At 52.2% G+C, this 15,800-nt stretch overlaps 1 protein-coding gene across 2 annotated transcripts in view; it reads left to right on the top strand.

Moving 5' to 3' along the window:
- The window catches only part of GRIK5 (glutamate ionotropic receptor kainate type subunit 5), a 62,388-nt gene that overhangs the window by 10,203 nt on the left and 36,385 nt on the right, over positions 1-15,800 (top strand). For both annotated transcript variants that reach the window (XM_070450777.1, XM_070450778.1), the window contains exons 6-11: positions 852-1,030; positions 2,998-3,051; positions 3,131-3,292; positions 5,051-5,203; positions 5,496-5,600; positions 5,734-5,841. In XM_070450777.1, coding sequence (XP_070306878.1) covers positions 852-1,030; positions 2,998-3,051; positions 3,131-3,292; positions 5,051-5,203; positions 5,496-5,600; positions 5,734-5,841 — 761 coding nt within the window. The remainder of the gene's footprint in view (positions 1-851; positions 1,031-2,997; positions 3,052-3,130; positions 3,293-5,050; positions 5,204-5,495; positions 5,601-5,733; positions 5,842-15,800) is intronic.

Genomic DNA, 15,800 nt, shown 5'->3' with positions numbered 1-15,800 from the left:
TTGTTGAGGAGGTGACATTTGAGTAGAGATCTGAAGGTGGTGAGGGACGGAGCCGAGTGGGGATCTGGAGAAGAGCGTTCCAGGCGGAGGGGACAGCAGGCGCGGAGGCCACCAGGCATGTGTGTGTGTGTGTGTGTGCGCGCGCGCGCGCGTGTGTGTGAACGAGGAGGCCAGCATGGCTGAGAGTGAGTGAGAGGAGATGAGGTCAGGGAGATGAGGCGCATGGGCAGATGGAGTGGGGCCTTGGGGGCGTTGAGGACTTTGGCCTTCACTCTAAACAAATGAGAAGGCGTCGGAGGGTTTGGAACAGACGGGGACACACCTGCTTACAGCAGTTCTGGCTGCTGCCCCGGGAACAGGCTCTCCCGGGGGTGTGGGGCAGTGCGGCCGTCGTAACAGGCAGGAGATGGCAGCGGCCTGGGCCAGGGCGGTGATGGTGGCTCGGTGCCACAGGGTATGCTTTGAAACTCGAGCCTGGGTGGATTGGGCGCTGATGTGAGACGGAGAGGAAGCCAGGCTGCCATCAAAGGTTTTGGCCTGAGTGCCTGGCCGGCTGGAGTTTGTGCACTGACCCCGAGAGACTGGTGGTTTGGCGAGAAGAGCAGATTGCGGCTCTGCACGTGTGAAGTGTGCGTGCCTGTGACGCAGCCCCTTGGGGGCAGAAAGGTGGCAGGAGACAGGCATGCGGAGGTCAGGGGAGGTCCTGGCCCAGCGCCCCAAGAGAGCCAGCTGTGCTCTGGACAGCTGCCCCGCGTCCTCTCCCCAGCTACCCCATGCCAGGGAGCAGGGAGTGGCCACTCCCATCCAGGCGCACGGAGAGGCTCTAACACAGGGCCCCTTCCGTCCCTCAGGCCTGCTGCGATTGGAGGAGCTGGTGCGCGGCTTCCTCATCTCCAAAGAGACGCTCTCTGTGAGGATGCTGGATGATAGCCGGGACCCCACGCCACTGCTCAAGGAGATCCGTGACGACAAAGTGTCTACCATCATCATCGACGCCAACGCATCCATCTCCCACCTCATTCTCCGTAAGGTGGGTCTCTCCCTGCCCTGTCTCTGATTCCCTGCAGGGTCAGGAGCAGAAACATGGGGTGACAGAGCAAGTTCGATGAGGCCCACGGGCCTCAGTGGTTGCGTGGCAGTCCGGAGTCCCGCTTCCCACGTGCAAACACTAACCAGGAAGTTCTGTCTCTTCCCGCTTGCACCCCTGGTTGAATCCTGGACAGTTACCTCCCCTTTTTGGGAATACTTCCTACCTCATTGGACTGCCATGAGGGTAAATAAGGGAATGGTGGGGAGGCACCCGGATGGCCCCTGGCCCAGAGTGGATGTTAGCGTACTGGGAGTGCACTGCGGTCTTTACTGAGTGCTTGTCCTACTCTGTGTTGGGGCATTTGCGTGTCTTCTTTAATTTGACTCTCGGGAATTCCCTGGTGGTCCAGTGGTTAAGGTTCCACACTTCCACTGTAGGGAACATGGGTTCCATCCCTAGTCGGAGAACTAGTATTGCACAAGATGCACGGCTCAGCCAAAAAAAAATATTGTATATGCTTCCTAGGTGGCACTAGTGGTAAAGAAGCCCCCCGCCCCGGCAGTGCAGGAGATGTAAGAAACGCAGGTTCAATCCCTGGGTCAGGAAGATCCCCTGGAGGAGGGCATGGCAACCCAGTCCAGCATTCTTGCTTGGAGAATCCCATGAACAGAGGAGCCTGATGGGCTACAGTCCATGGGGTCACAAGGAGATGAACATGACTGAAGGGACTCAGCATAGAGCACAGTATATATATGTGTATTTGGCTCTCATCCCACTCTGCAGGGCAAGTATGATACCACTTTGTGAATAAAGAAGCAGGGACTTGCGGGGAGAGATGGACTGGCTCGAGGCCACCCAGGATAGGCCAGTCCCGGGACCTTCTCCTCCCACCCCAGGGCCCTCCAAGTGCCACCCACCAGTGACCCACATTCATTAATCATTCATTGTTCCCAGCTCTTAATTTTCCTTATAATCTAATCTGTATTATTTATTTTTCTCCAGCTTTTAAAAAATTAAAACCATATGTCATTGCTGAGTGTAGCTTCTAGGAAGAAGTGTGACAGAATCCACGGGGCTCTTGAGGCAGGCGTCTGAGAGAAAAGACTCTGGGTTCTCAAGGCAGGCAGGGCAGCCCTGGGCCAGGGTCCCAGCCGCTCCTGTGTGAGCGGGTGACCAGTGATCACCTTCCTTTCTGGCCCGCACTTTCCCATCCCGGAAGGGGCTGTAACACGTGCTCACAGCTTCTGCCACGCAGGCTATGCAGGCTGGTGCCATTTCCTGTTCTAATGATCCGAGTGGCACAGAACTGGGAGCTGCAGACCTAAGATGTCTTCTAGCTTTGTTCTTAAGGACTGTGAGAATGTGAATCTTGAGAGTTTTTTTTTTTTTCTAAATTTTTTTCTTTTTTGGTCATGCTGCGGGCAGGTGGGCTATTAGTTCCCACCCCACACCCGCCCCCCCTCCAGGGATCGAACCTGTGCCCCTTGCAGTAGAAGCTCAGAGTCCTGACCACTGAACCTCCAGGGAATTCCCCCAAATCTTGAGATTTAAATGCACGTCCTTTCATGGAAAAGTGCTTTTAAAAATGGCAAGGCGTAGTTTTTCTGACCTGTGACCCGGCTGAGCCCTACACATTGGCAGCCCCAAACTTGGCTTTGGGGCAACCTGGGGGTTAAAGTTAAGGTTACTGCCACCCTTTTTCTGAGGTGTTCCTTTGGCTGTCTCCAGAAAGTAGTCTTCTAAGTGACCTAAAGAGAAAGGTGGGCACTTGAGGGCGTCATTCTCCCTCCGACAAAATCTTCATCCCACCTGGGGCGCCAGCCACCCTGTGGGATGGGAGGAACCGAGGTCTCCCTGTCTCCATGCATCTCCTTTTTCCCTGTCTCTCTCTGTCCCTGGGTGTCTCTCACTGTTTCCCACGGGGTGTCTCTCGGCTTCTCCCCATTTCTGCCTCCTCTGTTCTCCAGGCCTCAGAGCTGGGAATGACTTCAGCGTTTTATAAGTACATCCTCACCACCATGGTGCGTACCCCCTGCAGCCCCCACCCGCCTCTGCCCCAGGTGGGCCTGCCCCAGCCTCATGCCCTCTTCTCGGCCCCAGGACTTCCCCATCCTGCACTTGGACGGGGTCGTGGAGGACTCCTCCAATATCCTGGGCTTCTCCATGTTCAACACCTCGCACCCCTTCTATCCCGAGTTCGTGCGCAGCCTCAACATGTCCTGGAGGGAGAACTGTGAAGCCAGCACTTACCCCGGCCCTGCGGTGAGCTCGCGCCCTCCTCCTAGCACACAGACACTTTGGGGCCCCTTCAGGCTTCGGCCGATTGTGCTCAGGACCCCCTGGTACACCTCTTGCTTTCTGAGTCCAGGAGGCCTCGTGGTGCAGCCCTGGGGTTAAGTCTGACCCATTTCTTCCTCTCCACCTGCTCCAGCCACACCTCCAGGTGCCCTAGCACATGCACACCCCAGGGCCTTTGCACTTGCTCTTCCTGCTGCTCTGCATGTACATCCTCAGGGAGCTAGTGATTCGCTCATCACCAAGTTACTGCTCAAATGCCCCCCTATTTTAAAAATGGCCAACTACCCACTATTTGCAATGCGAGAGACCCAGGTTCCATCCCTGGGTCGGGAAGATCCCCTGGAGAAGGAAATGGCAACCCACTCCAGTATTCTTGCCTGGAGAATTCCATGGACAGAGGAGCCTGGTGGGCTACAGTCCGTGGGGTCACAGAGAGTTGAACACGGACACGGCTGAGAGACTAACAAACATCCAGGGTTTAACCCCCTCCCCTGCTGGGTTTTTCTCCACAGCACCTGTCTTTGCTTATCTAATCACCCCGTGGCTTGCTCTGTATTGTGCTTAGATATATTTATAGAGATTTAGGTTGTAAGTTCCATGAGGGCAGGGGTTTTCTGTCTGTTTTGTTCTTTATTGTATCCCCACACCTAAAACCACCTGGCTCAGGATAGATGTCCAAAAACATGTGTTGAATAAATGCAGACATACAAAAAATGCATACTTAATGTGTATTTGTTCACAGACATCTAGTCAGACACCAGGGTACCAAGAAGACACACCTTCGTGCACAGAAACTTACACAGACACCAAGCCACGCGTCCAGACGTGTGCGTGCAGGGCCCTCACGCACGTACAAGGACAGATGCGCATCTGTCCGCACCCTGCACCTACCGACACCACACGGCTACTCAGACTGTCACACCCAGCCCGCTGAGACACGTTCTCCCACGTTCTCCAAGACACACGTCCCGAATTCACAGACACAGCTCAGCAGCCTGTGCGTGTCGAGCCCTTGCTGAGTGCCAGGCGCTGTTCTGAGCTCTTTGCATGCGTTCTCTCCCTGGAATCCCACATAAGCACTCAGAGGCAGAGTTAACTGTTACCTTTACTTTTATCAGGGAGGAAGCGGAGATTTGGGGAGGGGTGTGGACTCAGCTCTCTGCAGGAAATATTAATAGCAGAGCCAGGCCTCTAGCGGAGTCATCTGCCACCCGGCCCCGGGCTCATAACCCTTATGCCCTCCTGTTTCCTGCACATGACGCCCCTCCCCCCATGTATAGACAAATATGCACGTTTGTCCAGCCCCGCCCACATAAGTGTGTCCCTGGACACAGGGTCTGTGGCTCTCTCCCTTCCCCTCCTCCGTGACCCCATGTCAACCACACGGACGCATGGATTTCTGTGCCCATGAACCTCCCCACTATGGGGGTGACAGCTGGCCGTCCAGGCAAACCCTCTTGGATGTGCCCTTCCCAAGACACATGCCCCACAGGAAAAGCCGCCCTGACAAAGGCTCGGGCAGCCTGCTTGCCCTTCCCCCTGCCATCTCCGACCCCCGAGAAACCCCTCCTCGCTCCTGACCTCATGATTTTACATTGCTGGAGAGAGAAATGTCTGAAGGCTTGGGGTAAACACCACGGAGCTTCGGGCCTCCCTTGGCTGAACTCCGTCTTTCCCATTCGTTCCCCATCTCTGCCCCCCACCCCACCGTCCACCCCCCAGCTGTCGGCTGCCCTGATGTTTGACGCCGTGCACGTGGTGGTGAGCGCCGTCCGGGAGCTGAACCGCAGCCAGGAGATCGGCGTGAAGCCGCTGGCCTGTACGTCGGCCAACATTTGGCCCCACGGGACCAGCCTCATGAACTACCTGCGCATGGTGAGCGCGGAGCGGGGCGGGCCGAGGGGGTGCGGCAGCCTGCCTGGGCGCGCGGGGCCACTCACTGTGTCTCCCCCGCGCCCGCGCCCCCTGCACCTCCGACCCCCTCCCCCGCCTCCTTGCTCTCTCTGGGCCTGGCCTTCCTCGGTCTGTGCTGTTCTCGCCCGCTCCTCTCCTTTTGCCGGCACGTGGTCGTGCCTGTTCACCTGTGGTCCCTCCTGGCCCTTCTCCCTCTCTCTGTGTCTCCTCCCTCCGGGCCCGCCCTCCCTCTGCCCTCCTCCCGCCCTGCTAGGTAGAGTATGACGGGCTGACCGGGCGGGTGGAGTTCAACAGCAAAGGGCAGAGGACCAACTACACGCTGCGCATCTTGGAGAAGTCTCGGCAGGGCCACCGGGAGGTGAGCTTCCCCAGGGCGATGCCGGGGGCCTTGGTGGGGTGGGGGGCGAGGGCAGGGCAGGGCCCGAGGGCTGAGGTGTCCTCGGGGGTGGGGGGCGGACCTGCCTGTGCTGACAGCGCCCTCTCTGCCTCAGATCGGGGTGTGGTACTCTAACCGGACGCTGGCCATGAACGCCACCACCCTGGACATCAACCTGTCGCAGACGCTGGCCAACAAGACTCTGGTGGTTACGACCATCCTGGTGAGTGGCCCTCGTGGGGGTGGGCCGTGGATGCAGCGGCCTTTGCTGAGTGGTGCCCTGGCCCGGTCCTAGTGAGGAGGCGGGAGGCATTGCCAGGGCTGGCCCAAAACCCAGAACAGGGGAGATGTCACCCGGGCACCTGACGACCCCTGACTGTGGACAAGATGTCACCCACCTAATTGCTGCTGGAGCCTCAGCAGGCACAGACTCTGACCTCAGAGCCAGGTCCAGCCTTGGGAGCTGCCAGCCTGCCGATGCCTGGCAGAGACGGGAACTGCTGTCAGCGTGAGCATTCCACTGGCACCGCAGGCAGGGCCTTGCATGGCGCCCGGCCCAGGGTGGGCCCCCGTGAATCACCATCGCGGGAGAGGTCATTCTGTCACATTTGCCCTCGGAGCATATTGACACACGCCACCTTATTTAACATCCATCTTGAAGAGGCTCAGAGAGGTTAAGCGACTTGGCCAGGACACACAGCAAGTACAAGGCATGGCCAAAAGGGATGCCACGTCTCTGAATCTCCGCAGCCTGGGTCTTAAGCACTGTGCTCTGAAGGGCCAGTCCTCTCCATCCTGAGCCCTGGCACGATCATGGTCCTGTAGCCCCTGGGGTGCCTGTCCTATGTCTTACCAGGTCAGAGACCAAGCAGCCTTTGTGTGTCAGTGAGGATTTATGAACCTGCTCTCACATCAGGCACCGTGCTAGGCCCTGGCAGGTGTCACTCTTTAAACCTCTCAGCTGCTCCTATCTCTCTCCTTTTGATGGTCAGGAAGCAGTTTACAAGGTGGGTCCTGGCTGGAGCTGAGGGACATACTTGGAACCCCTATCCTGTCCCCTGCACCCTCTGCCTCCTGCCAGGAGGTCAGGGAGGGGAGATGCTCAGGACCTGGGGAGCAGGAGGGTGCCCCAAGCCGCTGGGCTTCAGAGCAGCTGGGTCCCTGCCCGGGTAGCGTCCATTGTCTCGGGGGAGCCCCCCGGTCACTGTGAGCCGATAGCTGTGGACGCTGAGCTTGGGAGGATTACATGGGTTCCGCAGGACGGCAGAGGCCCCTAAAGCAGCGCGTCGCACGCTGAGCCATTCCCTCGGTCCCTGGGGAACTCCTGACCTAGTGTGGGCCTCGTGTTCCTCTGGAGAAGGGCCAGTGAGCCTGCTGGGGAGGGACAGATGGCCTGCAGACGGGAAACCAGACACTTCCTAACAGCCTCACCGAGGGGCCCTGAGGGCCAGGCCAGTTCTGGGTAGGGAGCAGGGGCGGACGTCAGGGCGGGGATGTCAGGAGAGCACAGCCATGACCCGAGGGGCTTCCGGCCTCTTCCCGCACTTGTCTCCCCTTTTCCCCAGGGCCCCTGGGCCCATGTTGCCCTCTTCCTAACCTTCATTTTTCTTGTGATAGAGTCATTTATTCTCTCATTCATTCTACAAATATTTACTGAAGCTGCACCAGATGTGATATAAATCCCGGAGGCGCTGGGATGAGTCACAGGTGGTCTCGTGGTCTCTCTGTCCTCGAGTGGCCCCGGGAAGGGGATCCCAGTCTGATGAAGGAGGTGGACCTGGACGCAATCATTCCCAGCCAGGATGATAAGCGGGCCCCACAGAAAGGAGGGGCTGCCTGAACTTTCAAAAGCCTGAGGAAGGAAGGCTTCACAGAGGAGGTGGCATTAGATGGGGCTTTAGAAGCTGTGTAGGAGTTGGGTGCACAGAGGAGGGGGCCTGGCCTCCCAGGCAGCGGGAACTCCCAGGAGGAGGGGCCTCAGGAAGTGTTGGCCAGGTTGGATGTGGAGGCAGCAGCCTCAGTGTGCCCCTTCGTTCACCAACTTTCTCAGACTCATGTTTCTGGGCAGGGCCTGTGTCAGGCACTTGGCGACACAGACATGAGTCAACCTGGGCACCGGCAGGAGGGGCACGAAGTTGTCAGGACCTGTCTTATTTTCCAATCTGGTCCCCAGGGCTTGGGATGGTGCCTGGCTCCCAGCGAACACGGAGTGGTGAGCACTGTGACAGGTGGGGACTAGCCTCTGAAGAGCTTAGTCATGCTCATTCTGTACCTTGGAGGGGTTGCTCTGCTGGCTCAGTGGTCAAGAATCCGCCTGTAATGGACAAGACGCAGGTTTGATCCCTGGGTTGGGAAGATCCCCTTGAGGAGGGCAAAGCAACTCACTCCAGGTTTCTTGCCTGGAGAATCCCATGGACAGAGGAGCCTGGTGGGCTACAGTTCATGGGGTCGCAAAGAGTCCGATGTAACTGAAGTGTCTGGCATGTATCTTGGAGACTGTTAAGCCGGAAGGGACCGGGCCAGATCTAGGTGTTTGCAAAAGCTGGGCCCTGAGGGAGAGATGCAGGAGAGAGATGCTCCAGGTCAGATGGGAGGATGAGGCTCGAGCTGGGCTGGGGCTGTGGGGAGGGAGGGACCTGATGTGGGGTGCTGATGGGCTGGGCTGAGGGAAGGAGCAGGAGGAGGTCCTCGATGGGGTGGAGGCTGGGGTTACCCCTGGTGTGGGGCCCACGCGTCTGGAGCTGAGAGATCAGGCTGGTGCCAAGACTGAAAGAGGTCCCACAGGGAAGCTGGGGGTGTGGGACAGGCCCCAGGGATGATGCCGTGCTGGGCCCTCCCAGAGCGTTTTCTCCTTTCCTGGCGTTCCTCTTCATTAAGGCATGACATCTTATCTTGCTTTTTGGTTCTTCTGGGGTCAGACAGACCTCACTTGCATTCCTGACTTCACCTGGACCTCAGTGTTCAACTCTCTAGGTTCCATACCTTCATCTGTAAATGAGTCTAATAGTCCCACCTTGAAAGGCTGTGGGAGGATTGCGTGAGATCAGAGGACTCCCCTGGCAGTGTCCTTCTGGCAAAGTGTGCTGAGCATGTGGGAATCCATTTTTTCTCCTGACCTGGTATCCTCAATAAGAATAGCAACTGAGACTTCCCTGGTGGTTCAGTGGTTACGACTCCAAACTTCCATGGCAGGGGGCATGGGTTCAATCCCTAGTCAGGGAACTAAGATCCTAGCTCAGACAAGCCACATGGCATGGCTCCCTCCCAACAAAAGAGTATAGCAATCATCATGGCCAGAGTCTTTGAGCTGTGTGCTGAGCCCTTTGCTGGTGTTACTCAGTGTTCATGGCAGTCCTGAGGCTGGTACCATGGTGACTCCCAATTTTCAGACAAAAATAAGGCACAGGAGGGTTAGGGGACATGAGTGGCCCAACTGGAAGATGTGTTTCTACCTTGAACCACAACACGTCGATTTCTGCTTCTTTCCCAGCCTTCACTTCTGTTCTAGACCTGGCCCAGCTGTCTGTACACTTGGTGACTAGGGTGGGTCTCTTCTTTCTGTTCTCAGCTTCCTCCTGTAAAATGAGGGAATTAAGATATTCATGACAGAGTGAAGGGTGGTGGACTAGATCAAGGTTCTTTAAACTGAGCTCCAGCAAGTTGTGGATATGGAGTTGGGTCCTGGCTTCATGAAAAGGTCGAGGCAAGCAGCTTATGAAGTTTCCAGAACCCATCCTACTTTAACATTTTTGGTTTTCGTTTCAAGGGAATTTTTCCCTAACATGCATACAGAAACTTTCACAAATCATGAGTGTACTGATCACTGAATTTTCGATAACTGAGCACACTTGTGGGAGCAGCCTTCCATATGCCCCTTCAGGTCTATAACGCCTGCCACGGTCTCAACTTTTATCACCACATAGTAGATTTGCCTGCTTTGAACTTCAGATAAATGGCATCATATTCTATATTCTCTCTTGTGCATACGTTTGTGAGATTCACCAACTTTGCTGCAAGTGGTTTAGTCTCGTGGTACAGTCGCAAAGTCACGTCCGACTCATTGCGACCCTATGGACTGTAGCCCGCCAGGCTCCTCTGTCCATGGGATTCTCCAGGCAAGAATACTGGAGTGGGTTGCCATTTCCTTTTCCAGGGGATCTTCCTGGACCAGGGATGGAACAATGTCTCCTGCTTGGCATGCAGATTCTTTACCGCTGAACCACCAGGGAAGCCTTTAGTCGTGTTACATGTTGTGTTACATGAACGAACCTCGACTTATTTACCCACCAAACTGATGGGTGTTGGAGCTGTTTCTAGTTCTTTTGCTGTTGTGACTAGTCTTGCTGTGGATACTCTGTCGCATGCCTCTTGGTGAGCGGATAGGCATTCCTGTCGAGTGTACAGGCAGGAGAAGAGTTGTTGGGGTTTGCAGCCTCTGCAGATACTGACAAAGCATCTTCCTAAGCCATGGTACCCATCTTCATTCCCACCCATGGTGTATGAAGGATTCCAGTCGGTACTCACTTCTGCCAGTTCTGAGTGCAGAAAGGCGCCGACCCTATTGTGGTTTTCGTGTACATTTCCTTAATGGTCAGGGAAGTGGACCACTTTTCATTTATTGCCTATTTGGAATCTCCTTTTGGGACGTTCCTGCTCAAAGCTTTCTGTATATTCAGAAATTTGAGATATCTGATCTTTTTATTGATTTGTAATGTATTTGTGTATTCTGGATATAAGTTCTTTGTCAGAATATGCATTGCAGAGAACTTCTCCCACTTTGTGACTTTCCTTTTCACTTTCAGAGGTTTGTTTTTTCTTTTTTTCAGCTGCACTTGTGTGGCTTTTGGAACCTTAGTTCCCTGGCCAGAGATCAAACCCTTGTCAGTGAAAGCGTGGAGTCCTAACCACTCGACCACCAGGGAATTCCCCTCATTGGTATCTTTTGAGGAAAAGATTTTTAATTTTCCTAAAGTCCACTTTATCCATTTTTTCCCCTTTCTGTTTAATGCTTTTAGAGTTTAAGAATTCTAGGGACTTCCCTGGTGGTCCAGTGATTAAGACCCTGCATTTCCACTGTAGGGGGCATAGGTTTGATCCCTGGTTGGGGAACTAAGATCCAACATGTGGTAAAGCATGGACAAAAAAAAAAAAAGAATTGTCTGCCTACCCCAAGATCATAAAGCTAGTTTCCTATATGTTTCTTTGTAATAATTTTGTCTTTTACATTTAGATCTACAGTCCGCCTAGAATTTATTTTTATGTATCATGTGAGGAGGGGGTGGTCAGAATACTTTTTTTCCATATGGATGTTTTATTGAAAGGCATCATTTATCAAAATGTTCATTCTTTCTCTTTTCTCTACAGTCTTACCCTTATCATAAATCATGCATGTTTGCATGGTAAGTCACTTCAGTTGTGTCCAACTCTGTGTGACCCTATGGACTGTAACCTGCCAGGCTCCTCTGTCCATGAGATTCTCTAGGCAAGAATGCTGGAATGGGTTGCCATGCCTTCCTCTAGGGCATCTTCCCAACCCAGGGATTGAACCCACGACTCTTACGTCTCCTGCATTGGCAGGCAGGTTACCACGAGCGCCACCTAAATCAAGTATACATTTACCTGTGGATGTACAAATTCTTCATTCTACTGTTTGTCTGTCTTTGCTCTACTACCACATTGTCTTAAAACACCACAGCTTTAAGTTGTGTTAAAGCTATGGTAAAGCCTTCAGCTTTCATATTCTACTTTAGGATTGCTTTGGTTCTTTTGATCTTTTGCATTTTCATATACATTTACATATCATCTTTAAGATGTTTTCAATATTTTAAAATTAAAAATGTTAAACTGGGGGTGGGACAGAAGTTAATTAAATAGAATTAAATAGCATTCAATTTAATTCTCCATTAAATTGAATTCAAGGCTTGCAGGGTGGGTAAGGAGTGAAAAAAATCTGTCTCTTTCCCTCTCCAGTCCCCATTTTTTCCCCATCCTCCCAGAAATATCTGAGCATATACAAGCACATCCCCACTCTTGCCTTCACAAAGAATAGCATATTGTACACGTTGTTCTGTAGCTTGTTTTTTTCCTCTTAATATATCTTATAGAACTTGTTATTTCAGTAGTTGCCTGGGATTCTTTGATGACATCAATAATCTTTTTAACCTGTTCCAAATTAGGCTGTTTCAGTCTTTGTTCCCGCTACAAGAAACGCTGCCATGACTCCCCTGGACCTACATTTTTGTGTGCAGGTGCATAGCCACTCATTGGATGAATTCTTAGAATCAGACTTAGCAACATCCCACTGTCTCCAATGCTGGGTTTTCTGCAGAAGATTGTTTTTTGAAGGAGTCTGAAAACCTTGGATTAGAGGCTCCTCCAAGCCCCCAGCTCTGATGGTCCGGGACTGCAGGTTGAATGCTAGATCACTGTTTTCTGATCTTGAGTTCTGTTCCCAGGCCTCAGCCGTTATTTTTGACTCTGTCAGTTCCCACCCTGATCCTGAGGCTTTGAACCCAAATCTACAGCCCCAGATGCTTCAGTCTTGAATTGGGAGATTGACCTGATGGAAGGAACGAGGGCTTTGGGGACTACAGCAGTGGGTTTCAAATCCAACCTCTGCGCCATCTCCCTTTCTCACTGCCCTGCTTCAGTTATGTGACCTTGGGCAAGACACTTGACTTCTCTGAGCTTCAGTTTCCTCCTGTGTATGTCAAGAGGTCTGTACTGGAGCCTTCTAGCTCTAACACTTGCTTGTGTAGAGAATTCCTAATTTCTAATTCTCTGGCTTCGATACCTGGCCTTCCCTTCCCTCACCCCCATCTTTGTATCTGGCTACTCACAGGTCTGCTCTCTGATTCTGTCCACTTGAGTTTAGTCTGGCGCAGAGCTTAAGAGCAGAGCTGTGGACTCAGCCTGACTTGTCCATCTCAACCACTTACTACTTCACTTCTAGGGACCTGTGTCCTCATCTCTCAAATAGAGGTAATAATACCGACCTCCTACGCTGACAGAATAGCTGTCATACAGCAAGCCCACAAGAAATGCTAGCTGCTGCTGCTATTATTAGCATTATCTCATCCCTACTCTCAGCACAAGTTTGGATTTAGAAATGTGGCGAGAGAAAAGTACTGACTTCCCTCCATCCCATCTCCCCTCAGCTCAGGGACTTTGCTGGGGTCCAGGAATCCAGTCTGTAGTACCTTATAGGTACCTTCCAGTACCTATCGGGCTTCTCTGGTGATTCAGATGGTAAAGAGTCTGCCTGCAATGCAGAAGACACAGGTTCGATCCCCACTTAGGGAAGATCCCCTGGAGAAGGGAATGGCTACCCACTCCCGTATTCTTGCCTGGAGAATCCCATGGACAGAGGAGCCTGGTGGGCTATAGTCCTTGGGGTCAAGAAGAGTCAGACATGACTGAGTGACTAACACTATAGTACCTACCACTGTATAGCAAACTGCCCCCAAACCTGGAGGCTTCCAGTAGTAATGATTATTATTTCTCACAATGCTATGGGTCAACTGAACAGTTTTGTTTTTCTAATGTGGGCTACAGACCACGGGGTCACAAAGAGTCGAACACACTGTTTTTCTAATGTGGCCGCAACATGCAGCTTGTGGGATATTAGTTCCCCGACCAGGAATTGGGCCAACACCCTTGGTGGTGAAAACACAGAATCCTAAGCACTTGACCCCCAGGGGAGTCCTTAAAAGTGATGTATTGATTTACTTAACTATTTTTGACTGCATCTTGAGGCTTGTGGCATCTTTGTTCCCCAACCAGGGATAGAACCCAGGCCCTTGGCAGGGAGAGCATGGAGCCCTAACCATGGGACCACCAGGAATTCCCTGAGCGGTTCTGCTGCACTCACTGCAATTTCGTGCCGCTGGTGTCGAGGCTGGGCTATTGGCCAGCACACCTCGGCCCATGCATCCTCACTCATCCTTCAGCAGGCTGGCCCAGGCTTCCTTACGCTGAGGTCCCAGGAGGTCTGTCTGAGGACCCAGGCACTGAAAGTCCCACAGCACTACTTCCACCACACTCTGTTGGCCAAAGCAAGTCTTGAGGCCAGCTCAGACCCAAGAAGTGAGGAAATCCACTCTACCTCTTGACGGGAGGAGCTGCAAAATACTGTGCGTCTACCCCAGGGCTCAGTAATTCTGTATTCAATGAGAGGCAGCAGGATGACCTCTGTGAACCTCAGTTTCTTTTTTTAAATTCATTCATTCATTAATTTTTGGCTGTGCTGGGTCTTCACTGCTGCACACACGTGGGCTTTCTCTAGCTGCAGCGAGCCGGGGCTACTCTCTAGTTGCAGAGCACAGGCTTCTGATTGCGGTGGCTTTTCTTGTTACAGAGCACAGGTTCTAGAGTGCAGGCTCAGCAGTTGCAGAGCACAGGCTTAGCTGCCCCAGGGCATGTGGGATCTTCCTGGACCAGGGCTCGAACCCTAGTCCCCTGCATTGGCAGGTGGATTCCTGACCATTAGACCACCAGGGAAGTCCAGGCCCTAGTTTCCACATGTGTAAAGTGAGTCTAAGAATACCACCTATGTAAGGTCACTGTGAGGAAATAAAGTGATAAAATCCAGAGAACACACTCAGCGCAGGAGCTGGTACTCAGCAGGTGTTCAGTCCATATGGTAACCAGTGTGGATATTATTGGCCAAGGTTCTTCTGGCTGGTTCCTATGTCATAACTCCTTATATTCCTAAGTCCAAGGTGACACTGTACAACCATCTAGACAATAACTGCAAAGATAAATTTCCCTTTTGTTACCATCATCTTCCTATACCTCATCTTACTAACACTTGGAATATTCTCTCTGCTTTTGCCTCATTTGGCACAATAAGAGTCAGAAAAGTCTGCTCAAACCCCTCAGAAATAAGCATCAGCGTAGCAAAACAGCTGTAGCCAGAGATTGCAAACTGTTAGGTGTTTGTTTAGCCTGCCAAGCATTAAAAAAAAAAGATGGTATTAGAATTTGGATTGTTGCTAACCTTTATAATCAGGAGATTTTACAAAACAACCTGGGTTTCCAAATTCTCTTAACATTGCACCATCTGGCTTCTCAGGCCTGACACTCTCATGACAGTGTTGGGCTGGAGCTAAATCCTGGTGGGGCAGATCCTCTTGAATCCCTTGGTGGCTCAGGAAGTCAGTTTAGTGGGTCGCTATCGACTGTGTAGAAAAATGAAACAGAGCAGGACAGAAAATATCAGGATATTTTGCCATGGTTGTAAGAAGGACTGCTTTGTGGAACTAAGTGTAGTGATGCACGTGCAGCTGCAGTCACACAGGCATATATGTGTATGACTTGGATTATAAGTAATATATCTCAAGGGGCTTCCCACGTGGCACTAGTGGTAAAGAACCCGCCAGCAATGCAGGAGATGCAAGAGATGTGGGTTCCATCCTTGGGTCGGGAAGATCCCTGGAGGAGGGCATGGCAACGCACATGGCAACAACAACACAAGTATGCTTGCCTGGAGAATCCCATGGACAGAGGAGCCTGGCGGGCTACAGTCCATGGGCTCGCAATGACTGAGCACACATGCACGCCATGCAGACTAATTCACTCAGGTTACCTGCCTTCCTCATAGTCATTTGAGCTTGCTTTTTTTTTTAAAATTGGCTGTGCTGCTTGGCTTATCGAATCTTATTTCCCTGACTAGGTATTGAACCTAGGGCTATAGCAGTGAAGGTGCTGAGTCCTAACCACTGCCAGGGAAGTTCCCATTTGAACTTGAGTGAATGTTAACTTGGCTAGTGGAGATCAAACCAGCCCCCTGGGATCTGCTAGGGGCTTGCAGTTTCCCTGTGCTTTTTCCTTGGCTCTAAGTATTTATGTTTTTTGGTAGCTATTTATATTTTTTTGAGGTATAGTTGATCTATAGTGTTGTTAGTTTCAGGTCTCCAATCTGGTGATCACGTTTATATATTCTTTTTTTTCAGATTCTTTTCCCTTATAGGTTATTACAAAAAAGAGTTTAGTTCCCTGGGCTGCACAGTAGGTCCTTGTTGATTATCGATTTGTGGTGCTGGAGAAGACTCTTTAGAGTCCCTTGGACTGCAAGGAAATCAAATCAGTCAATACTAAGGGAAATCAACCCTGAATATTTACTGGACGGACTGATGCTGAAGCTGAAACTCCAATACTTTGGTCACCTGATAGGAAGAGCTG

Source organism: Odocoileus virginianus, chromosome 20 (assembly GCF_023699985.2).
Source record: "Odocoileus virginianus isolate 20LAN1187 ecotype Illinois chromosome 20, Ovbor_1.2, whole genome shotgun sequence".
NCBI lineage: Eukaryota > Metazoa > Chordata > Mammalia > Artiodactyla > Cervidae > Odocoileus > Odocoileus virginianus.
The sequence above is the reverse complement of the archived record's forward strand: the minus strand, read 5'-3'. Positions and strand labels throughout refer to the sequence as shown.